We start from the raw sequence: 25,506 nt of genomic DNA, 5'->3' as shown, positions 1-25,506 counted from the left end.
CACTGCCAGGAAGGAAGAACAGTCCTGGAGGAAGAATTATACACATCAAATGGGAAGAAATCAGACTTTTACATACTGTGTGGGCTGCAGGCAGTGGTGAGGGTTTTTTTATACAGTCATCTTTCTAAAGAAGCAGAGAGAAGCTCCAAAAGCAAGATATATGAGCAGAAATCAGGGCGAATGAGAAGAAATCCACTAATACAGCAGGGAGCCCGGGGAATCTGCCTCCTTGGCGCCTGAAACTGAGGCGAGGCTCAGATTTCGAAGGGCGGGAAGTTGGGAAAAGGCGGGAAAAGTCGTTGAGGGAAAGAAGCAGCGGGGGGAGGGGCTCCTCCTCTCTTGTCCCTCAGAGACACGACGGGGACCCTCTTGGGAGGGGAGCAGAAAGGGGTCTCTCTCTCTCTCCCCCCTCACAACCCCATTGCACTCCTCTCATGGCGGAAGGGGACCCCACCCTCTCCCTGCCTGGCGAGGGGGCAGCCGGGCCAAGGGGGTCTCTGGGCGCAGGAGAGCCTGGGGGGAGGAGGGGGGAGAGGAAAGGAAGCGCCCCTTCTCTCTCAGGCAGCCCCATGTCTCTTCCCACCCCCAGAGGCTGGGTCCATCTCTGGGCTTCACAGAGGACCTTGCGAGGCAAATCTGGGCGGGGGAGGGGAGTGACCCCCCCTGGCTTCCCTGGGTCCGCCCCTCCCCCACTCTTCTGACCCACAGGGGGAGGGGCAGCCCTTCCCTACTTCTCATTCATCCTCTTCCCTCCCAGCCTCCCTGTTTGCAGATTTAAAATCACGTCCTTCTCTCCCCGCAAACCCAGGTCACCCCCAGATATGATGCCCCCCCCCGCAGCCATCTCGATCCCCTGCTGTGGGAAGGAGGAAGGAGGGGGGGCATGTCCCCATGGAGCCCCCAGAGGCAGCGCCGTCCCGTCCGCTTCCCATCCCAACACAGGGAGGTGCTGCTCTATGGATGTAGCTCTAGGGGCAAGCGAATCCCAAAAGGAACCGGAAGTGTCGCTGCGAAATGCGCCGGAAGTTTCCAGGAAAGGGGAGGAGGGGCGTCAGTGGAGAACCCTCCCCCCAGCCCTTTCTATTGCAGACAAGGAAAGCGGACTAATCTGGAGCCAGAGAGGCGGAGGACCAAGAGGTAAAGAGGGAGAGAAGGGGAAATAGGGGGGAGGAGGACGAAGATACCCCCCCCCCAGAAAAGCGCCCTCCCTGGGGCCCGTCGACAGGGGCCCCGATCCAGGTGGGAAGGGGGGACCCAACACCTGCAGGGATCTACACCTTGCAAGATCTCCTGGGCAGCAGCAGCACCGCCAGACTCCCCTTTCTCTTTCCTGGGGGGCCGAGAGATGCTCAGCTGCCCTGCCCCCCCGGACGCCTTGGCGGGAAGGGGAATGAGGACCCCAAGCAGGGCTGGGGGTGGGGCTGAGGCCCCCCATTCTCCCGGCTTCCCCCTGGCAGGAATCCCTGGGGTCGTGGGGCGCCTGGCTGGGGAAAGGGAGAGAGGGAGTCCAGGGAAGGGTTAATGGAAAGGGGGAGGAGCCTCGACAGAGACCCCTCCCCTTCCATCACCACTTATTCCCCAGTCTCCCTGCTGGCAGTCCCAGATCATCATTGCCATACAGGATTGTCCTGAATACCACCATTTGCTAGCCAAACCCAAAAGTCCCACTGAGATGATGGTTGATAATATTGTCATTTATCCATTTTAGACCCCTAAGTAGTAGCAATTGCAAGGACATTGTGCTGAGAGTCAGTGTGGTGTAGTGGTTAAGAGCGATAGTCACGTAATCTGGGGAACCAGGTTCGCGTCTCCGCTCCTCCACATGCAGCTGCTGGGTGACCTTGGGCCAGTCACACTTCTCTGAAGTCTCTCAGCCCCACTCACCTCACAGAGTGTTTGTTGTGGGGGAGGAAGGGAAAGGAGAATGTTAGCCGCTTTGAGACTCCTTAAAGGGAGTGAAAGGCGGGATATCAAATCCAAACTCTCCTTCTTCTTCTGCTCTCCTCTGTACAGTTCCATCCCTATTTCAGACCTTGTGGCTGATTTAAATGTTTAGCTGCTGATAACATGGCAACGTTTAGCAGGTGATATTGGAGGTTTAGCTGGTAATAAACCACAAGTGATATTGTGAGTTTTGGTAATGATAACATTACGATCTTTATCTGCGAATAGCCCTGCAATATTTAGCAGGTGATATTGTGAGGTTTAGCTGCTACTAACATTACAGCGTTTAGCTGGTAAGTTATTGCAATGTTGAAAAGCAGGTGTTGCCTAGCCCTTGCACACACTCTGATTCATAATATATTGCCAGCTCAGTATTAGGAAACAGTTATCACGATGTAAACTTCAAGGCAGTCTTGGGCAATATACCAATATATCACCCAGCTCTAATCATGACCTATATTTTTGACCCAGTGTACCATTGCTGATTTTACCAGTTTGTCCCCAGGAATCCCTGGGGTCGTGGGGCGCCTGGCTGGGTCCCTTTTGGGTGGGGAAACGGAGAGAGGGAGTCCATGGAAGGGTTAAAGGAAGGGGAGGAGCCTCGACAGAGACCCCTCCCCTTCCAGCACCCCTGACCCCCCCATCTCCCCCCTTCCCTGATGACACTACCAGGTTATCTGTATTCACTAGGACTCATCTCCCTACTTTGGATTATCCTGAATACCACCATTTGGTAGCCTAGCCCAAACCCAAAAGTCCTGCTAGGATGCATCTTGGCTTCCCTGCTGATGAAACTGAGTGTGTGATGATTGATAATATTTTCATTTAGCCGTTTTAGACCCCTAAGTAGTAGCAGCTGCCAGGACATTGTCCTGTTCGCCTCTGTATAGTTCCAGCCTTATTTCAGACATTGTGGTAGATTGCAATCAGGGTGGATTTGATATAAATCAAATTGATTTCAATCACAATTTACAATAAATCACTGGTCAGTATGATTCTATTTAAATCAAAAAATTCTGATTTGGTTACACTATTAGAAATACATAGACAGATAATTAAGAAATCATTCTGAGGTTTAATAGGTTTACTGTCTATATTTGGACAACAGTTCTCCTGTAATTTATTGGAAGGAGAAAAATAATCATTTCCTTAATAACAACTTAAACTATTTAACTAAAACAATAATATTATAGCATGTTGGTAAACATATTTTTTTTATAAAAAACAACCAAGCAGACTGAGTTTTAGCACACATGAAAAACTCAGAACTTAAGCATTTCACCACCTCCACTACCAGCCACCCCTTTGGATTGGCTTCTGCATTCAGGTGCCTATTCTGTACAGTTAAGTGTTAGTGCGGTTGTTGGAACCCAGTGGGATTGGGAAGAGGTTGCCAGCCCTGAAGAGCCTTCAGCGCTTGCCTCAAGTCTGACTTGCACAATTATTACACAAAGACCCCAAGATGTGTGGAGTATTCTGCTCACAAGGTTGCACTTTCATTTTTACTGCTTCACACTTAGCTACTTGTGCAGATCTCTTCCACTGCAAACCATCTGTTCATTGAACCTCTTGGAACTTAGAATTTAAGGGGTTGATTCTGTGTATATAAATCTGCAAAGGAACAATGGGATTAAGGTTTTCCCTCAACTCTGTATATTTATTTTATAACATTTTTCCTGTGAAGAAAAGGCATGTTATCTCTGCAGATACAGAAATTCACACTTTTGAGAATGGCAAAAACGAGCATCTGTGACAATATCTTCTCATTAGAAAAACTTCCCCAAATAATCTTACAGAATTACCCCACCTCCCGCAGAAGCCGCGCGCCCTTTAAAAAGCACGCCGCTCTTGGGGGCTTTTCCCTGAGGAGGGAGAAGGGACTGACTGGCTGCGTCAGTCCCTTCTCCCACCTCGTAAAAAAGCCCGCAGGAGCCGTGCGCTCCTTAAAGGGTGTGCAGCTCCTGTGGGCTTTTGCGGGAGGTGGGGAATACTGTCAGGGCTGGCGGGGGAAGTCCGGGATGAAGGCTTGCTGCTGCCCTGCGGAGGCTTCGCAGGCTACCCCAGAAGCCAGAACAGCTAGAGAGAGTGCTGCGCAGTGCTCCCTCTAGCTGTTTTCGCTTCTGCCTTAGTGGCGCAAAGCCTCCGCAGGGCACCAGGGAGCTCTGCTCAGCGCTCCCTTTAAATAATATTTTTTTTCTTGAATTCCCCCTCTAGAAACTAGGTGCCCCTTATGATCAGGTGTGCTTATAGAGCGAAAAATACGGTAGGTAGGAGAAAATAACAGAGGCCAACCAGAGTATATGGAGAAGCAAAGCGGCTAGTAAGCCTGATCTTTTTTGCAACAGTGTCCCCCCCCACCGCAACCAGGAGGGAGGTGTGCAAGGCCTTATATAGTCTTTTGAAATTGCCCACCCAAGACCACCCCCCCAAATATCATACAGAAGGAGACTCTACAGCAGGAATACATCACAGGAGGCGGTCTACAGCAGAAAACCTGTCCCCAAGGATACCTGTTAATGGTCACTAACTGCATTACCTGGGCAGCCTGGGCATTCTTTTGTGTTGGTGCTGACCTTTCAAGCCCTAAACGGCCTCAGTCCTGTATACCTGAAGGAGCATCTCCACCCCCATCGTTCTGCCCGGACACTGAGGTCCAGCTCCAAGGGCCTTCTGGCGGTTCCCTCCCTGCGAGAAGTGAGGTTACAGGGGACCAGACAGAGGGCCTTCTGGGTAGTGGCGCTTGCCCTGTGGAATGCCCTCCCATCAGATGTCAAGGCAGCCCAGTTTAGGGAAGTTCTTAATATTTAATGCTTTACTGTTTTTAACACTTGATTGGGAGCCACCCAGAGTGATTGGGGAAACGCAGCCAGATGGGCAGGGTATAAATAATAAATTTTATTATTATTATTATTATTATTATTATTATTATTATTATTTATAGGTCTGTGGTGCTCAATGTTTGGGTATAGTAAATATTAGGATTTAATTAGAACTTGTGTGTTATAGCGGGGATATGTTATAAGATAGTCTCAGTGTATTTTAGAAAGGGAGTTATGTAAAGGGTTTTTCATGTTGGTAGGCCCACCACCTACCTCCTCGATCCGTGCCCGTCTTGGCTGATTAGGGAGTGTCCAGATGTTGTGCGGACCCCCCTGGTTGAAATTATCAATTTGTCCCTTGACACGGGGACATTCCCAGGGGAACTGAAGGAAGCAGTGGTGTGTCCACTCTTAAAAAAAACTTCATTAGATCCCTTAGACCTATCCAATTACCGCCCAGTTTCAAATCTTCCATACCTGGGTAAGGTAATTGAGAGAGCGGTTGCTGAACAGCTTGGTAGGTTTCTGGAGAAAACATTGGCATTAGATCCATTTCAGTCCGGTTTCCGTCCTGGTTTTGGGACAGAGACGGCTCTGGTTGCCCTAACAGATGATCTCCGTAGACAACTGGATCGAGGCGGGTCAGGACTGCTGATCCTTTTAGATTTGTCAGCAGCCTTTGACATGGTCGATCATGATCTTCTGGACCACCGCCTCGCAGACGTGGGGATACAGGGCATAGCCCGTAACTGGTTGTGCTCTTTTATCTCTGGTCGGGGACAGAGGGTGGCACTAGGGAGGGAAATGTCGTCGCGCCACTCCTTGGTATGTGGAGTGCCGCAGGGCGCAATTCTCTCCCCGATGCTTTTTAACATCTTTATGCGCCCCCTTGCCCAGATTATCCGGAGCTTTGGGCTGGGCTGTCACCAATATGCTGATGACACTCAGCTCTATCTGCTGATGGATGGCCACACCGACTCGACCCTGAACACACTGACCAGATGCTTGGAAGCTGTGGCTAGATGGTTTTGTGGGAGCCGATTGAAACTAAATCCTTCAAAGACAGAGGTCCTATGGCTAGGTCGGGATGGCATGGGGATGAGGGACCAACTCCCTTCTCTTGCGGGGGCCCAATTAGTGCCATTGCCTTCCGTTAAGAGTTTGGGTGTAATCCTTGACGCCTCCCTTTCCATGGAGGTGCAGGTTACAGCAACAGCCAAGGCGACATTTTTCCACCTTCGCTGCATCAAGCAGTTGGTCCCTTACCTTTCCCGCCCTGACTTGGCCACAGTGATCCATGCGACGGTCATCTCCAGGCTTGACTACTGTAATTCGCTCTAGGCGGGGCTGCCCTTGAAGCTGTCCCAGAAACTCCAGCGGGTACAGAATGCTGCAGCGAGGCTCGTCATGGGGTCTCTGCCATGGGAGCATATTCACCCAGTGCTTTTCAAGCTGCACTGGCTCCCGGTGGAGTACAGGGTCAGATTTAAGGTGCTGCTTTTGACCTTTAAAGCCCTTCACGGCCTAGGACCCTCGTACCTACGGGACCGCCTCTCCCGGTATGCCCCACGGAGAGCCTCAAGGTCCATAAATAGCAACACCCTAGTGGTCCCAGGCCCTAAGGAAGTTAGATTAGCTTCAACCAGAGCCAGGGCCTTTTCAACTCTGGCTCCGGCCTGGTGGAACGCTCTGCCTCATGAGACCAGGGCCCTGCAAGATCTGATTTCTTTCCGCAGGGCCTGTAAGACAGAGTTGTTCCGCCTGGCCTTTGGCTTGGAGCCAATTTGATTCCCTCCCTCTCTCTCTCTCTCTCTCTCTCTCTCTCTTTTTCTTTTCCTTTTCCTGCGATGAGGCTACATTTTAATATTTTAATGTTCCATTATTTTAATGTTGTATTTTATTTTTGTTTTTAAGTTGTAATCATTCATCTTGTTTTTATTATTGCTTGTAAGCCGCTCTGAGCCCGGCCTTGGCTGGGGAGGGCGGGGTATAAATATATATATATATATATATATATATATATAAATTAATAAATAAATGTTTGATCCGTGTTTCTGTGTAAATACTGTGCGTCAGACTGAGAATGTCATCAGGAAGGTCTAGGAAAGGGTGCACCTGCTTCTGAGCATCAGAAATGAGCTTGGAAAGAGTTAATATCATAAACCTACCGGAACCGGCCCCCACCCTTTGTAACAAGCAGCTGTAGTTCTTTTGGGATTTAATATCAGCTCATGAAAAGTTGGGCACATGACCCGGAAAGCTGCCTGGCTCCCTCAGTCTGAAGGCGGAGATATGCACCACACGCCATAGTCGAATTCGGCTGGACTTGCCATGGGAACGCAGAAGGGGCAAGCAAGGAAGGGGGAGACGGCCAAAGAAACCTGCTCTCACACAAGTGCCCCCCCGCCAATTCCGTAACATTAGCAAAGCCCAAGTTCAAACACCACCCCTATTTAAAAGAGGCCCCCGTAATTTCGACACTGGACTGCCCTTTAGGGTTGCCGTAAGTTACTCTTCCAAGTCCCAAATGCGCGCAGCAACTCCGGTCTATTTTGCAGGGCTGTTGTAACAGGGACCCCCTACGCCACTGCCCAGGGCAGCCCAAAGTGACGTATAACCAATTGTTGTTGTTTTCCACGGTGAGACTCCAAGGTCTTCTGTGTCATGTTTCCTGTGCAGTGGACGCTCAGGTTGCGAACGTGATCTGTGCGGGAGGCACATTCACAACCTGCAGTGCCGTGTCTGTGCATGTGCGGGTTGCAATTCAGTGCTTCTGCACATGCGCAAAGCGTGATTTAGTGGTTCTGCACATGCGCGAGTGCCAAAACCCAGAATTAACCTGTTCTGGTACTTCTGGATTCTGTGCGGTGTGCAACCCGAAAATACAACTCAAAGCGTCTGTAACCCGAGGTATGACTGTCTTTTGGAAGGCAGCGGGAAGGCTGTTCTCAGGGCCTGCTGCACCGTGAGGGAAACTGAGGCAGCCCCCTCAGGCAGCAGATGCAAGGAGGGGCCAGGAGGGGACGGAGCGGAGTCCCATTTGGCCAGCCCTGATTTAACCCTCTATCTCAGGCATAGGCAACCTAAGGCCCATGGGCCGGAAGACTGGAAAAACTTTTAAAAGTATAGGAACTCACATTAGGTGGTCAAAAAATAGTAATTGAAACAAAATGCTTATAAAAATAAGATAATTACTTAACATTTAGCTTCTATTACACATTATATCCACATAAGTCAATAGAAAAAGTATCAAGAGATGATGTTCAAGATGTGCCCTTTGGGAAATTTGGTTTTGGCAACCGCAAAACAACATCCTTGAAATCATATCATATTTAGAAATAACTTTGGCCACGTAGTAAACAACGGGTTTTTTCTTTTCAAATTTAATGAGTTTAGAGATTATTGTACACTAAGCGGGGCACTTTTATATATATCAATGCGTCCCATGTCTTAGTGTATCAAAGTGCCCCAACGGACATTTTCAAAAATCTAACAATTGTTAATAAAGCCACTGAACTTATTTGAAAATCACCTGTAATCCTGATTACTGAGTGGAATAACTTACCTTTGGTATTTTTAAATCTTAACTAAATGACGTAAAAAAGTGTTGGAACACTTTTACATTTCACATAATTTTTTAGTTGGTTCTCTCGTCAAATGCCAACGGCTAAACTGGCGGGCAGCACAGTCGCAACTGTTCTACTCACACATGTATAGGCACATTTTGGTGATGTTGCAACACGAATATCATTTTTCGATATTGAAATATTGTTGGTGTGTCAATGTGCCCCACCTCCCCCATTCCGCATTTTCAGAGGAGGGGGAAGAAGGGGAAAGTGTGTCCCCCCAGATAAGACTCCCATCCTCCCTGGCCATGGGCCATCCTTACTTGGGCAGGTGGTACTTTGAGTCCAACCACATCTGGAGGGCCAGGGATGCCTCAACTCGGCATAGAAGGTTTCTCTAGGACTCAGTGTTACTTGGGAGTTGGTGGAACTGGATCTTAACGGTTCTTGAGACATTTCCAAAGGATTGTGATTGCTATCCAGACCCTAACACTATAAATCCAAGGTGTCCCCACTGAGCAGTTTATCAACCCTGCCGGCCACTGGGGAAGACCTTCTGAAGGAAATCCTTTCCCCCAAAGTTGCTTCCTTCCTTCCTCCGCTGCTGCTGCCCACACTAAAGGAATGTCTGGATGAAATCCCTGGGATGTCTGGCTCCTATTACAAAGAGATCCAGTTGATATTCTAGAATAAATTGTGGCTAAGATTCTGAGTCACAATCGTGACTGAGAAATACAGCCAGGGAATATGAAACTGATTTGAAGATTGGTTTCTTCTTTACACATTATTATTATTATTATTATTATTATTATTATTATATTACATTCAGCTGGACACACCACTGGTTTCATCTTCTTCTTTTCTTTCCCACAATCAGTGTTATTCACCTTTAATACTCACCTTTTTCAGTGTCACACATATTTTTATCTTCTGATCTTCAGATGAAGAGAGGTATACAAATTTAATAAATAATTCCCAGTTGGAGCAGAGCTAGAATATCCAGAAGCCCTTGGCCACCCACGGCAAAGGAGGAAGAACAGTGAGAGAGGCCTGGACAGGGAATCTCCACTAAGATAAGCCAGTGTCAGGAGGCAGGTGTGAGACCCGGTGGCATATAATTATTATAAATCATAATTGGGGTGGGTGTCTCAATCTGGCCTTCCCAGCAGTCAGGCTCCAGCTGCTTTCCTTCTGCATCTCTATTCTCTCCATTCAATAATGCAAGACTGAGAGATGGAGGTCCAACCCCAAGAGCATTCTCCAACTGAGCACTCCTTCAACTGACCACAAGCACCAAGCCTTGTCACTAGACTTATATATGGGTCTCCCAAAATGGTCACTATGCACCTCCTGAGGCCAAAGGGAATGTGCAGGTGATTAATAAAGATCTAGAGGTTGAAGGGGACAAAATGCGGCCCAAGGGGTGGAGGATTATTGTGCAGAGGATGAAGAACTTCATGATGAACTTAGGACCCTGATGAATCTTGGCCAGGTTCATGGAACATACAGCTGCTCCCTTTCCTGTGAGAAACCACTTTTTATAAAACGTAAACCCCACAGTTCAACCGTATTCTAAGATAATGCTGCTTCATTAACAATAATTAAGGGTTATAAAAGGCTGATGATGCATGACCATTATTTTACATTATTTCATTTGCCTAAAAATTTGGAACATATGGAAGACAGGAGAGATTGTACAAGACGTTAAAATAAGAGCAGGTGCTAATTGATGTGTGTAATATTCCTTTGTTCTCTTCCTAGAAAACAAATAGGATTTTCTCCCTACCCCACCCCATCGAAAGAAGACAATGGAGAAGGCAATCAGAATTCTGGTGGGCCATGTGAAATGGGAATAACGAAGAAACCATTTAAATACATGGAGTGTGAAAACAGAGAACATAAACAATTTGAAAGTATGGAGTGCGGAAGGAGCTTCACTGACAGTGGAAACCTTAGAAAACACCAATGGAGTGACACAGGGGAGAAACCATTTAATTGCATGGAGTGTGGAAAGAGCTTCACTGAGAGTGGAACACTTAGAATTCATCAACGGACTCATACAGGGGAGAAACCATTTAATTGCATGGAGTGTGGAAAGAGCTTCATTGAGAGTGGAACACTTAGAATTCATCAACGGACTCATACAGGGGAGAAACCATTTAAATGCATGGAGTGTGGAAAGAGCTTCAGTCAGAGTGGACACCTTAGAGTTCATCAACGGACTCACACAGGGGAGAAACCATTTAAATGTATGGAGTGTGGAAAGAGCTTCAGTCAGAGTGGAGACCTTAGAGTTCATCAACGGAGTCACACGGGGGAGAAACCATTTAAATGCATGGAATGTGGAAAGAGCTTCATTACTAGCGGAAGCCTTAGAATTCATCAACGGAGTCGCACAGGGGAGAAACCATTTCAATGCATGGAATGTGGAAAGAGATTCACTGAGAGTGGATGCCTGAATGCACATCATCAAACTCACACAGGGGAGAAACCATTTCAATGCATGGAATGTGGAAAGAGATTCACTGAGAGTGGAAAACTTAGAATTCATCAACGGAGGCACACAGGAGAGAAACCATTTAAATGCATGGAGTGTGGAAAGAGCTTCAGTCAGAGTGGATCCCTGAATGCACATCATCAAACTCACACAGGGGAGAAACCATTTCAATGCATGGAATGTGGAAGGAGCTTCACTACTAGTGGAAACCTTAGAATTCATCTATGGACTCACACAGGCGAGAAACCATTTAATTGCATGGAGTGTGGAAAGAGCTTCACTACTAGCAGAAGCCTTAGAATTCATCAACGGACTCACACAGGGGAGAAACCATTTAAATGTATGGAGTGTGGAAAGAGCTTCACTACTAGTGAAAACCTTAGAATTCATCAACGGATTCACACGGGGGAGAAACCATTTAAATGCATGGAGTGTGGAAAGAGCTTCACTACTAGTGGAAACCTTAGAATTCATCAACGGACTCACACAGGAGAGAAACCATTTAAATGCATGGAGTGTGGAAAGAGCTTCAGGCGAAGTGAACACCTTAGAATTCATCAACGGACTCACACAGGAGAGAAACCATTTAAATGCATGGAGTGTGGAAAGAGCTTCAGTCAGAGTGGACCCCTTAGATGACATCAACAGACTCACTCGGGGAGAAACAAATAAATGTATGGAGTGTGGAAAGAGCTTCAATAGAAGTGGAAACCTTAGCAAACACCAGCAAACTCAAAAAGGGAAAACCACGTACGTATATGGAGTGTAGATAGCGCTTCAGTCCTGATGTTCTTACAAAACATCAATGGTCTCACAAGGAGGAGAAGCTTTAAGAGTTGAAACCCAACAATCTACCAACAAACTGAAAAAGCAGACGTGATTTAAATGGAAGGAGTGTGCAGGAAATGCTTCTATTACTTTATATGTATATAATTTTACATGCACAGACCATCGGCTGTGGGGAGGACTGCAGGGCCTGCTCCCTTCCAGGGCCTTTTCCAACTGGCCCAGGGGGCGTGGCCCAGGCCCTCTCTCCCAGCTATAAAGGGACTCCTGCTGCGGTGAGGCCTTGGACCATCGGCTGGGTGAGGACTGCAGGGCCTGCTCCCTTCCAGGGCCTTTTCCAACTGGCCCAGGGGGCGTGGCCCAGGCCCTCTCTCCCAGCTATAAATGGACTCCTGCTGCGGTGAGGCCTCGGACCATCGGCTTGGTGAGGACTGCAGGGCCTGCTCCCTTCCAGGCCTTTTCCAACTGGCCCAGGGGGCGTGGCCCAGGCCCTCTCTCCCAGCTATAAATGGACTCCTGCTGCGGTGAGGCCTCGGACCATCGGCTTGGTGAGGACTGCAGGGCCTGCTCCCTTCCAGGGCCTTTTCCAACTGGCCCAGGGGGCGTGGCCCAGGCCCTCTCTCCCAGCTATAAAGGGACTCCTGCTGCGGTGAGGCCTCGGACCATCGGCTGTGGGGAGGACTGCAGGGCCTGCTCCCTTCCAAGGCCTTTTCCAAAACAGTAATAGGCAAACTATCCCCAACCCCATCCCCACTAATCCCCCTGGCGTACCACCCATTATTCCATCATGCAGCACAAAACCTCCAGATAAAAACCTGGCAAACCAAAGGCTTATATTGCCTAATAGACTTCTACAAAAATAACAAACCTTTGTCAACACAAGAAATACAAGACACACTAGAAGACACCCAAATGCCCTGGTTAACACAACACCAATTACAAGCCCTCTTAAACAATCCAGTAGTAAAATCAGCAGCAACTAGGCCCCTGACAACCGTTGAAAACCTCCTCCTAACAACAAAGGGAAACGGTAAAGGGATGGTATCTGCAATATACAAAATACGACTTAAAAATCCCACGAACTCCGTAGACACAATCAAAAAACAATGGGAGGATGACATAGGCTATGAGTTTAACTCCACTCAATGGACCAGAATGTGCTCTAAACCCCAATTTAAATCCATATCAACGAAAAGAAAAGAACTCACTCTGAAGCTCACCTACATGTGGTACCTAACACCAAGAAAACTAGCGCTAATACGCCCAGGAACCTCACCAAAATGCTGGAGAGGGTGTACCTCCACAGGCACATACCTCCACGTGTGGTGGGAGTGCCCAAAATCCAACTATTCTAGACAATAGCCATACAAGAAATAAGTAAAATAACCCAACAAGTATTAGAAACCACCCCAGAACTGGCCTTAGTAAACATCTTCCAAGACAATAATGGCCACTTACACCACAAATAACTCATAACAGCATACAAATCAATATGGCTAACCTGATTCAAAAACACCCACCCACCATACTCACACACGAAAACAAAGTTCACCACAGCCAATCACAAACAAGCAACCGCACCCTAGGCCAACCCCAATTTCTCTCACCACCAAAGGAACACAAGTGAGTAGCAAAGAGAACCCACACAAACAACGCTGATGCAAAACCCCACACATTAAGCAAATTAGAAACATTGCTTCCCGAGCCCACCCCCCACTCACTTCCTCCCCTCCACCTCTTCCTCCCCCCTTTTCTTCCTAACGTAACCCTAATGTCTCAACAGATGAAACTGACCAATGGAAAATGTAACTTGAAAAAAAAAGACATTGCACATACCTTTGTAAACCAAGAAAACTTTAATAATAATAGTAATAGTAAAAACAGCTCCTACCGTCAGAAAAATGTCCTGTGTGTCTAGTCAAAATCTCCTTCCCTGCAACTTGAAGCCACTGGTTCGAGTCCTGCCCTCGAGGGCAGGAGAAAACAAGCTTGCTCTCCCATCTTCCATGTGACAGCCCTTCCGATACTTGAAGATGGCTATCATATCTCCTCTCAGTCTCCTCTTTTCCAGGCTAAACATACCCAGCTCCTTCAACCATTCCTCATCAGACTTAGTTTCCACAACCTTGATCATCTTGGTTGCCCTCCTCTGGCCACCTTCCAGCTTGTCAACGTCCTCCTTAAATTGTGGTGCCCAGAACTGGACACAGTATTCCGGGTGTGGTCTGACCAAGGCAGAAGAGAGTGGGACTATGACTTCCCTTGACCTAGATGTTGTATTTCTCTTGAAAAATAAAAGTAAGTATCTTGAGAGAGCCAGCATGATGTAGTGGTTAAGAGCAGTGGACTCATAATCTGGGGAACCGGGTTCGCGTCTCCGCTCCTCCACCTGCAGCTGCTGGGTGACCTTGGGCCAGTCACGCTTCTCTGAAGTCTTTCAGCCCCACTCACCTCACAGAGTGTTTGTTGTGGGGGAGGAAGGAAAAGGAGAATGTTAGCCGCTTTGAGACTCCTTCGGGTACTGATAAAGCGGGATATCAAATCCAAACTCTTCTTCCTGGTTATGCCACTAAACAGCCCTTTTATTCCTGATGCCTCCAGAGATAATGTTTTATCTGAACACTTCACATAGCCAAGAATGAGAAGGTGTTGCGACACAATTAATTTATAAAATATAAATAATATATGAGAGTTTGAATATTAATGTGTATGTGTAAGATGCTGTGGCGTTTGCCCTCTCTTTTGGATATGTCTGTAGAGGGGGAGAGAAAGGGTTAATAGGCAGACCAATAGGAAAGCTGGAGGCGGAGCCTACCTGTTTATAAAAGGGCTTAGCCCCAGGTTGCTTTTAGTGGGTTGGTTGGTTGGTTGGTTAAGGCAGTTGGGAAAGCGGTTGGCAGGCAGTTGGAAATAGAGAGACAGTTAGTGCAGTTGGTTGTTGTGTGAAGGGAGGTAGAAGAGTTAGGGACAGAATAAAATAAGACTGAGAAGGTAAAGAGTAACAGTGTTTTCAATGCATTTAAAGTTTATTTGTGCTTGCAATAAATTACAATCTTCATTGTTAACTTCTTCCTCTTCTTCTTCATACAGCCTGGAATAGCATTTGCCTTTTTTGTTGTTGTTGCACCACACGGTTGACTCATGTTCAGCTTGTGGTCCTCCAAGACCTCTAGATCCTTTTCATATGTAGTACCGTACTGGCAAGCCTGTTGTTCCTTATCTTATATTTGTGCAGGTAGTTGTTCCTGTCTGTGTGGAGAACATTACACACCTGACCTTTTTGAGATTGATTTATTGTATTCATAGAACAGCTTTTTCTCCAAGGATCTCAAGGTGGTGTTACAGGGCCCCGTCCCCCCGCTCCTAATTTAATCCTGACAATAGCCCTGTGAAGTAGGTTAGGCTGTGAAGCATTGCCTGCAATAACAGGTACAGTGGTGCCTCGCAAGACGAAATTAATCCGTTCCGTGAGGCTCTTCGTCTAGCGGTTTTTTCGTCTTGCGAAGCAAGCCCCTTGACGGCTTAGCGGATTAGCACTATTAGCGGCTTTTAGCAGCTTATCAGCTTAGCGGATAAGCAGATAAGCGTCTTAGCGGCTTAGAAAAAGGGGGGGGGAGTCGGAAAAACTCGCAAGACATTTCGTCTTGCGAAGCAAGCCCATAGGGAAATTCGTTTTGCGAAGCGCCTCCAAAATGGAAAACCCTTTCGTCTAGCGGGTTTTTCGTCTTGCGAGGCATTCGTCTTGCGGGGCACCACTGTATGTCTTAAGTTGGCGGTTGGAGAATGGGTGGCAGCTAACAGATTGAGGTTGAATCCTGACAAGACAGAAGTACCGTTTTTGGGGGACAGGAGGCGGGCAGGTGTGGAGGATTCCCTGGTCCTGAATGGGGTAACTTTGCCCCTGAATGACCAGATGCGCAGCCTGGGAGTCATTTTGGACTCACAGCTGTCCCTGGAGCCTCAGGTCAAATTGTGTGTCCAGGGCAGCTGTCTACCAGCTCCATCTGGTACGCAGGATGAGACCCTCCCTGCCCGCGGATTGTCTCGCCAGAGTGGCGCATGCTCTGGTTATCTCCCGCTTGGACTACTGCAATGCGCTCTACGTGGCAGCTGTTGCCAAACCCAACACTTCTTGTTCTCCTCTCTGACTCTGTCCCTGGCTGCTGAAGGCAACAAGCTATCTTTCTCTAGGCTAGGGAAAGGGGAGAGAAAAGAAGGAAAAGCCAGCTTACCCCCACCCCATGGCCCCTCCTCACCCCTTGCATAGAATCAGTCCTACTTTTTGTTATCTGCCCTTCTGTGGAGCCCTCACCCCCCTCCCTGTGTCTCTCCTGTAGGACCAGCCTTATCAGGGATGAAATTTGGGAGAGGCTGCTCTGCTCATCCCAAGGAAACCACCAAACCCCACTTAGAAGCCCCTGGGATAACTTTAGACTTTTGGCACTTACTCTCCTTCTTCTAATGGTCACATGTCTTGCTTCACTTACTTTCAAATGAGGCAAATCCGCCCTCTCACATTCACAGGACCTGCGGCTCTGTCTGCTGAGGGGGGCCCTGGCCTCCTGCCCCACAGCCTTGCCCTGGCAGCTCCCCTGGCCCCCCTCCCCACACGATACTTTGCTGAAGGTTCTCCTTTGCTTCTGTCTTGAGATCCAGAAGAATGTTTGCTCTTTTGCTGAAAGAGGATCTGCAAAAAGGATCCCATTTCCCCTTCTAAAGAAACCGTGACAACGGCAAGGCTGGGCCTTGTCTGCCAGTCCCTGTGATGTCCCTGCAGAAGCCTTGGCCCCAGAAGGGACGCCTCTCCCAAACCCCTCTCTGGGGGGTCATGTCCCTCCTGGAGCCTCTTGCCAGGGGGAGGAAGAGCTGGACGACTCTTTTCGATTTTTGGAAGGAGGCATTTCTGCAAGGCACACACAGAATAGGGGCAGAATGGGGAGAGGAGGGAAAACAGCAGATCAAGACCCCCGAAAGCAGTGACTCCTTCCCTGGGGGTGCAGGGACATGTTCTGTGCCCCTGGTCTTCCACTTGGTGGGTCTCAGCCTGATCCCATGTGGGCTGAAACAGGAGCCCTGAGACCTCGCAGATCTAAAGATGGAGAACTGCATGTTTGGGTCGAAAGGGGGTCTTGTGTCTGGAAAGGTTGAAGAGACCTGTCTCTGCCCCACAGCCGACTCATGAAGGAGATCTGGCCAGTCTGACTGGGCCACATCCTGGCCTTGGCTGACCTGAAACACACCCCAACCTCTCCTGTGGGTTGTGCCTGATACGGAACGGGGGGGGGCATGTCTTCACCTCCTTCTTCGCTACAATATATCCATTTATTTCCATCTGCCAAGCCCTTCCTCCAGGCGATGCCAGGTGACAGACTATGCAAACATGGACCATTGTCTTCTCAGCATGTGCTTATCTGTGCATATCTCCAGCTCTCTGCATATTCCCCCCTCCCTCCTCCATCCAGCTCTCTGCATATTCACCCCTCCCTCCTCCATATGTTAATCTGTGTAACCCAACCTCTTAATGTATTCATGATGTAACTGGGATGTATTTTGCACTGTATTCTGGGATATGGAGGGAAATTTCAAAAGTTCATGTCACCCCTTTCTCGCTGTTCAATCTCGCCTTGAACCTGTTGCGCAATAAACTTGGATCTTCTGCAGTTTGCTCCTGCGTCCGGCTGAGCTCATTTTTCTTCCGCAGGGACCCACGGACTTAGTCCGATGAGCTGGGTGGCAGAGTAACCCCGCACCCAGATTTTTCCGTAACAGTTGGCGCCCAACGTGGGGCTTGCGGTTCTCCCGAGCTGCTGACTGGGGGCCCCGAAATCTTCAGCCGGCTCCGAGCCATTTTGCCTGGGAAGATCCTTTTGGACCCCCAGCCATCTTCCGGGCGGTAATCGAAAGCCCTAGGAGTTCAGCCGGGGAGCAAAAGAGGGATCCAGCCGGCTTATTCATCGATCCCGGGATCAACGTTGAAGACGCGTGAGTATAGGAAAAGAAATCCAGTGCACTGGTGGGAAGGGGGTGGAATCTCCTGGCAACTGAATTCTCTGCCCTCCTCTCTATCGCTCCTTCTTGCCTTTCTCTTGGTCCAGTTAGTGAGAGAGACCGTGGACCACCTCCCGACCCGAAAGGGGGGTTCTGAGCTCTATCTCTTTTCCTTAAAATCTCCAGCCAGCCGCACCAATTGGGAGCCCGAAAGTAAGACGGAGAGACCCGGCTTGGAAAGACAGCCGACTCTCCGCAACGGGCATCTCAGTTGAAAGCAAGGGGCTGGAGTTCTTCTTCCGAACTTCCCGAGCGCCCTTACGGAGGGGGCAGGAAGGGGTCTGGCTTTCTATCCCAATCCCAGCCACACTGGTCGGTGCCACGTAACACGTGTATCGTGCGTGAGCCCGCTTCCAAAAGCAAGGGGGATTTTCAGTTCGAAATTCTATCAAGGGATCACCCGAGCTGGCACCGCATGGCGCGGGCGTCCAGTAGGGCCCCTTTTCCTGAGATGTGACGATAGGTAGGAGGTTGCCAGGAGGGATAGCCCATGAGGAATTGGGCAGGACCGGCAGAGTGGAAAGAGACCCCAGGTTATAGGAAATAAGGAAATAAGGAAATAAGGTAATAGGAAATAAGGGAATAGGAAAGGGAACGCAATGAACCGGATAGCTAGAGCTCTCTAAAACCCACTAAGGAAGTTGCCAGGCAACTAGAAGCCCCTTCTCTTCTTTACTATACGTCCCTGTACTAAGCATACCAAACCCTAGACATACCAATCCTTACAGACCCCTTTCTTTCCCCCTTTTCTGTCTAGACACGCGTGAATCATAAAGGGGTACCCAGTCAACCAAGCGTTGTGAGCCCTGCCAGTTTGATTAACTGGTGGTGTGTTTGAAGAGGCAAGGAGGCTCATAAAACCATGGGGGACCTTCCTACTAATTTCACTTAATGAAGCCAAAGGTAGTGGCCCAACTCCTTGCAATAACCAACTAAAGGATGAGAATATATATGTTTACATGTTGTCTGTTATGTGTGTTGTCTGTTAATACATATATGAGAATATGTATGTTTACATGTTGTCTGTTATGTGTGTTGTCTGTTCCTTCTGTCTCTGGCAGACTGCCTTTCTTAAGTGTGCATAGTTTAAACTGCAAGCTTGCTTCAAAATTTTAAATCTAAGGAAACCATGCTGGACCTTAGCAGTCCTAAATAAGACAAAAATTGAGAATGAAGTGTGCAAATGTTTGTTATTTGAGAGGGGCTCCAAAAGAGAGTTTTCCTCCCAAGTGGTAAAATCCTGTATACGTGCTACTTGTGTTCTGAAAGGAGGATTACCCCACCTCCTTCCTCTAGTTTAAGAGAGGAGGGTGATTTTAAGTCTAATGGTAAATGATGTTGTGTTGTAACTTTTGAGTTTGTGAGTACACCTGTGTTCCAGTCTATCTTGGAATGTGAAGTTAACCTAATGTTTCTGCTGCAAAAGCCTAGTTGAGCCAACTGCTCTCTCAAGCTAAAATGCAGTGTATGTATTTCATTAAGCATATGCCTATGAAAGTATGGTGTTCCTTCTAAGAAAATATCTGAGTCCAGTTTTAACTTTGATTTGGTTGGACAGAAGAGTTATTGTAAGGCTCCTGATATCAGTCTCTATAAGACTTCCTGGCCTCTTTTCTTAGAAAATGCCCCCGCTTGTTTCATTCTGTCTCTTTCAGGGTTTTCTTTTCTTTTCTTCTTCTTACTTCTGTGCCAAGTAAATTTACTCCCGAGTAAGCTTCCTTTAAAGGAAACTGCAAGGGGGGGCATAGATTAGGCTTACTATTCCTCTGCAAGTTCAGGAAAAATTGTTCACTTTTGTATTCCTTTTAAATCAAATCTATGGTTGTTTTAATTATTTGTGAGTGGTTATATCAATTGAATTAACTTTGCTTTATAAAAGATCCTCTCCCTCTCTTAGGAAAAAACTGTTCAATTCAATCTTCCTTTAAAGATCATTTCTCTATCTCAAGATCTGCTAAAAGGGTTCTGTGTAAAGATGGGTACTTTTATTTTCCTCTTCCTTAGTACATGATAGGCGCATGGTTTGTGATAGGCGCATGGCTTGTGATCTCTTCCCCAGTTGTGTCTGTATACATAAGCATGTGTGTGTTTCTGGTAGTACAAATCTTGCTATGAACCCTGTATTTTAGGGTTGGACTAGATGACCCCAGGGTCCCTTTCAACTCTCCCAATTTGTGGCTGTGTGGAAGGCCATGTGTCTGCAAGCATTGGAGGGTAATTCTTAAATTCTGGTGAGGTGATGTGTTGAAATTCAGCCCAGATTTGCTCTTTGTTTTTTAAAAGGTGTGAGGTGAAGCCATGATGTTTGAAGCAGAACTGGTGATATCAGGCATTTAAGTGATTACAGTGTTTATCGTTTTGTCTATTATTTACAAAAATCAGACTTAAAAGTCTACTCAAAGTTTAAGCAGATATAAATGAATAATCAAGTAGAATTAGCCTTGACCAATCCTGTAAATAAAGGCCAGGAAAATTTTGTCTGCAAATGGTAAGGCTGAAATGACCCGAGAATGTTAAAAAAAAAAATCCTATGAATTCTAACTCTCTGGCCATTTTTACTCATAAATAAGAGAGCGGTTGATTGTTCCGCGAATGACCAGATAAAATGACCAATAATGATAGCCCTTTCCTGTACATAAAGGAAGCACTCCTTTTGCTTGGGCTGAAATTGCTAGCTTTGGTGAATACTTGAATTGCTGAGTTTCTCTTTTTTGTTTTAAAATCTAACCCTATTTTTAAAATCTACTCCTTACCTTTCCCTTCCTTATTCTAATTGAGCCAAAAGATGCAACATTTTCAATGGTATAAAAGGTTTCCTGAGACATGAACTCTGCACATGCACAGAGGCTAGATCAGCTTACAAAAAGAGAAAGAGAGAAAAAGGAGGGGGGAGAGAGAAGGTTTGGAGAACGTGAAACCTATCCAAATTTCCTTATGTAAAACTTGGAACCATTGAGGGGAATCACCCTTAATGTGTTTTGCTCCAGGGGCTACTTAAGACAAAAGAGTTAAGTACTGGACATGCCAAATTCTTTTCACAGGTAAATATCAAAGCACTCCCACTGTGAGTTCCTCTCTTGAGTAGTTTCTCCCCCCCCCCATGGGATTTAAATTTTATAAGTTTTTTTTGGTGTGTGTGTGTATATGCCTATGCATTTTAGGAACAGCATTTCCTGACAGACCTCTCACATGAAATAATTTTCCCTTTTAACAGAGTGTCCTTTTCTCCCACAGCACAAATGATAATGAGGGGGTGCAAACAGTGATTTAAATACTCTATAAAAAGTAATTGCATTTGTTTTCTTTTTGTCTTTCTTCCCTTAAAGCCAAACACTCACTTTCTTTCTGTTCAGCAAAAGAAGTCTGAATCCCTGCTATAGTAGTGACTTCCCTCTATCTCTTTGTGGCTTTGACATTTTTTTAGGTTACAAATAATCTGTTTTCGTTTATTAAGTTCGTTTTATCAGTTCTTCCATTATATATATGAAATTAATCAAAGCACAACCAAACATTATTTATGGAATGGTATTTGTTTACCATTTTGCCTGAGCATTTCTTATTAATTCTGTCATTTTGGCTAGTGCAAGGTACTTGCACAACTTTAAATTGCCATTCATTTTTTTCTTGGTATTAACTCATTTCCCAGTATTCCGCTATTAACATTACAGCCGATGTTGTCACATCAAGAAACACTCTTTTATTTTCATTTGGGATGCCAAAACAGATTACTTCAGGTTACCTCAGGTTGCTTATTAATTGTGTGTCTTAGCATTTATTTATTTTTGGTTCCTCATAGGTCATTTTGTGTGTGTGTGTTTTACTTTGGGGACATGTTCATCACATGTTGAAAGTCAGTTTCATGAAGTTCTTTTATTGGATAGCACATGGTGAATTTTAAGTTTTCCCCATTGTTTTCCCATTTTTTTTAGTCCAGTAGTAATCTGTGTGGTTTTGATAATATCTTTGTACTATTTAATAATGGTTCTTTTCTGAATCTGATGTCTTTGTGTCAAGTCCGTTTTCATCTCACTGGTAATCTAATTTTTTGCTTTCTTTTAATTTTTAACCTTTCTTGTATTTTTTACAGTTCTCTTTCTCTACATGTGGAGTAATTTTTTATTAAGTGAAGGAAAGCAAACAAACTTAGCAGATAATAACAGTAATTATATGGAAATGTGATAATGAATAAAATGTTTAATCCACTAAGATTGTTATTATTTGCAGCTTCCCATGGAAACTGGAGGACATCCTTTTTGCCTTTTGCCCTTTCCTTGTCTAACTGTGTTTTAAGTCTCCCCAAAACCCTGCCCCCTTACAGGATATCACTTCTACAGATGTGCAATGATGAAAAGCAGCAACAACCCCTCAACTCAGTTCTTCGCCATCACAAGACCTGCAACACCAGAGTTTTCAAAGTGCCCACAGCTATCTCTTTCAAAGGATATAGACTGATGGGGGGAGCGGGGCTGACAAAGGGGGGAGGAGTTGAATTGCAAGGACATTTTCCCACTTTTGAACCTTAAGACTGTGCTCCAGGATTCAAAAGATACATGTGTAAAAGACCACAATTGTGTCAAGATATGCAACTGATATTTAATTAGTTTTTTTTTGTATTATGTGTTATTACGTAGGAATGTTGAAATGTGTCTGACAGTGTGTTATTTCCACAAGGGGGGGCTATTTTTGTCTGTAATTGTTTTTATGTTTTATGTCTTATTGCTTACACACCAATGGAGAATTCTCATGCATTTTATACTTTCTAATAGCTCACACTATTGTGTAGTCCAATGTTTAGCTCAATTTATAACCACATTTCATTGTTCCACCTGGCACTCTGCCAACTTTCCCTATCCATTTTAAAATGTGTTAAACCTCGTTTTGCCAAGGACAAGATTCTGGATCCATAAAACACCAGGTACATGAAGGTGCAAATGCTTTGGTTTAGCAGGAATGATCCCTTATAGAGTTAAATTGACTTATTTGGACAAAGTGCCCTGTTAAGAATGGTTTTCTTTTAACAGATTGGTTTGAAAAGTTGAGAACCATGGGGCAAGATAAATTCAAATTGGACTCAGTTTGAATTGGGCAAGTGTATCCAGGCTGCAATTAGCTTTTTGATCCTTTAAGTGCAAGTGAGCAACTTCCCATCAGTGCAAGACCACAGCCTATAATAAAATCTCATAGAAAGGCCAAGGCCAAGGCATCTCCCTCACGAGATGCCCAAACCTGTGCCAGCTATGGTGAATGCCAGGCGACATGGTTAATTGAAAGCCCTGAGGGGATTCAACAGACAGGATGTGTTGCTGTAGCACTATGCCGGTGTGAGACCACAGAAGAGCTAGCTTGGCACCTGAGAACACAAAAACGGTGGGGCTAAAAAGCAAACTGCATTTTTTCAGTCAGTAGTGGACCTTCCTGCTAAATGTAAAGCATACACCACTATTGAAAATGTTTCTCCCAAGAGCTAGGATGCCACGAGTAATTTAGCAACAAAATACAAGAGGTGTTCTTTTATATAATACCCTATATGCAGCTACCTGCACTGCTATACTTGCAAATGACCGTAAAAGGCATGGCTTGCAAGTCCCTTTCAGGTTTGCATAAAGCCACACATCTCATTCACCGAGATTTAGGGTGCGGAGAAAAGATTTGCAAGTTCTTACAGAACTTTAATGCAAATCTATCGCCGAATGGGGGACTGATACGGAACGGGGGGGGGGCATGTCTTCACCTCCTTCTTCGCTACAATATATCCATTTATTTCCATCTGCCAAGCCCTTCCTCCAGGCGATGCCAGGTGACAGACTATGCAAACATGGACCATTGTCTTCTCAGCATGTGCTTATCTGTGCATATCTCCAGCTCCCTGCATATTCCCCCCTCCCTCCTCCATCCAGCTCTCTGCATATTCACCCCTCCCTCCTCCATATGTTAATCTGTGTAACCCAACCTCTTAATGTATTCATGATGTAACTGGGATGTATTTTGCACTGTATTCTGGGATATGGAGGGAAATTTCAAAAGTTCATGTCACCCCTTTCTCGCTGTTCAATCTCGCCTTGAACCTGTTGCGCAATAAACTTGGATCTTCTGCAGTTTGCTCCTGCGTCCGGCTGAGCTCATTTTTCTTCCGCAGGGACCCACTGACTTAGTCCGATGAGCTGGGTGGCAGAGTAACCCCGCACCCAGATTTTTCCGTAACATGCCCCATAGCCTTGAGGACTTGGAGGGGTCTCTGCCCGTTCTCCCCTCTTCCTCCTCCTTCCTGCCTTGGGAACAGATGACCCACTTTGCTCTCCTGACGCAAGAGGGAGGGGGCTGCTCTCCAAGGAAATCTCCCCCCACCTTGAGCCAAGGAGCCCCTATTCCCCTAGCAGAGGGTGCTATGGGGCTTGCCCAGCCCCACTCCATTCAGCTCAGCCATTCCCAAGGGGGTCCTTCCCTAAAACTGCAATTCCTCTTAAGCCATTGCTGCTGGGCTGAAGGGGGGGGGGCTGTGCTGGGGGGGGGCCTGGAAGCTACTTCTCTGTGAGGAGGTTTTGCTGCGCTCCCGGTTGACCTCCGTCTCCTGGATCGTGGCCAGCTTCCCTCTTTCATTTCCCTAAATGCTGAGCTGTGCTCCAGGCGCCCATGTGGGGGGAAGCAAAACTCCCCCCAGCGCCTTTCTGCAGCGTCTCCTCTGCTGCCAGAAACAAGAGGGGCAGAAGGAGGGAGAGGTGGGGGAGGGAGACACGTGCTATGGGCCCAGAAGTCCTGCTTCTGTCACCAGGGAGCAGTCTGCCTGGATCCTGCCCCTCCTGTCCAGGGACCCCCTTGGCCCCCCTCCTCTTGGTCTGTTCCTTCCTCCAAGAGGCCTCCTTCCCAGCCTCAGGCAGGAGCTGCATGGACACCCAAATTATACTGGCACTGCCTGCAAGGAGAAATCTAGCACATCAGGGAGAAAGTGTGCAGGCCAAGCCTTTGCCCCAGTTTCCTGCTTGCAGGGAGGTTATTCTGCTTCTCCTTCACATTGGGGAGAGGGCAGCAAAAACATGAAGCTGCAGCTACAGTGGAGCAGTCCTTTCTCCCTTTCTCCCATGGGAGCCATTGTGGAATGTAGATCTGAAGTTTACAGCCTCAGTGCCTCTGGGGGTCCACAAAACCCACATTTCTCACACCCAGTTTGTCCCCTGGCAGCCCATCCCTGAACATCTTGTATTCTGAAGAGATTTTGACCCAGAGTTTCCTCCTCTCTCTCTCTCTGTCTCTCTCTCTCCCTCTCTCTCCCTCTCTCTCTCCAGCCAAGGTCCTTCTCTGTGGAAGTGACTCCTCCACTCTTGAACTGATCCTTTGCCCTCAGGTGTTGCTGCTCTTTTGTGCCCCCACCTGGAACTGGGCCAATGTGCAAATCCAGTTCTGGGATTGGAAGATCATGTACAGATAACCTGCAACTGTGGGCGTAGCCATGATTGTTGTTTTTTTGGGGGGAGGCCTTTTGTTAGGAGGCAGAACCTCAGTTTGCTTTGTATTTTAATCAATTTTTATTGATTGGGGGCAGCAGTCCACCCCCCACCCCCCGGCTGTGCCCATGCTTACACACTATTTGATTGGTCCTTTTTTGAAGCATTTTTCCTTCAGAAAAACGAGATGCAGAGAATTCCCACGGGGGGGGGGCAGAGTGCTGGGATAAAATTGCCTCCTTCCTCTTTGAAGCAAAATGCAGAGGCTGCCACAAGCTCACAGCTTGCAAACGTTGTTGTTGGAACATGAAGAGTCTGCCATTTGCAGTTTTGCATTTAAGCCCAGAAAAAGAGTGTTGAATTTCACATTTTACATTTGATGATTATTGACAGTGGGGAGAGGACAG

The 25,506-nt window shown here is 46.8% G+C and overlaps 1 protein-coding gene across 3 annotated transcripts; it reads left to right on the top strand.

Moving 5' to 3' along the window:
• Positions 1-883: 883 nt before the first annotated feature.
• Positions 884-14,677, top strand: LOC308469686 (uncharacterized protein; the record flags this gene model as incomplete). Of its 3 annotated transcripts, none has more annotated exons than XM_080992505.1 (2): positions 884-1,137; positions 10,091-14,677. In XM_080992505.1, the coding sequence occupies 2 exons, from the start codon at positions 884-886 to the stop codon at positions 11,463-11,465; spliced, it is 1,629 nt and encodes a 542-aa protein (XP_080848631.1). In that variant the 3' UTR covers positions 11,466-14,677. The 3 variants fall into 3 exon arrangements, with proteins under 3 accessions (XP_080848631.1, XP_080848633.1, XP_080848632.1); XM_080992507.1 differs by having other exon boundaries at positions 1,045-1,137; positions 10,102-14,677; XM_080992506.1 differs by lacking the exon at positions 884-1,137 and adding an exon at positions 6,802-9,424.
• Positions 14,678-25,506: the final 10,829 nt, after the last annotated feature.

This window comes from Podarcis pityusensis, assembly GCF_964106645.2.
Source record: "Podarcis pityusensis genome assembly, chromosome: 2".
NCBI lineage: Eukaryota > Metazoa > Chordata > Lepidosauria > Squamata > Lacertidae > Podarcis > Podarcis pityusensis.
Note: the sequence above shows the minus strand (reverse complement) of the source record. Positions and strands in the feature narration are given on the sequence as shown.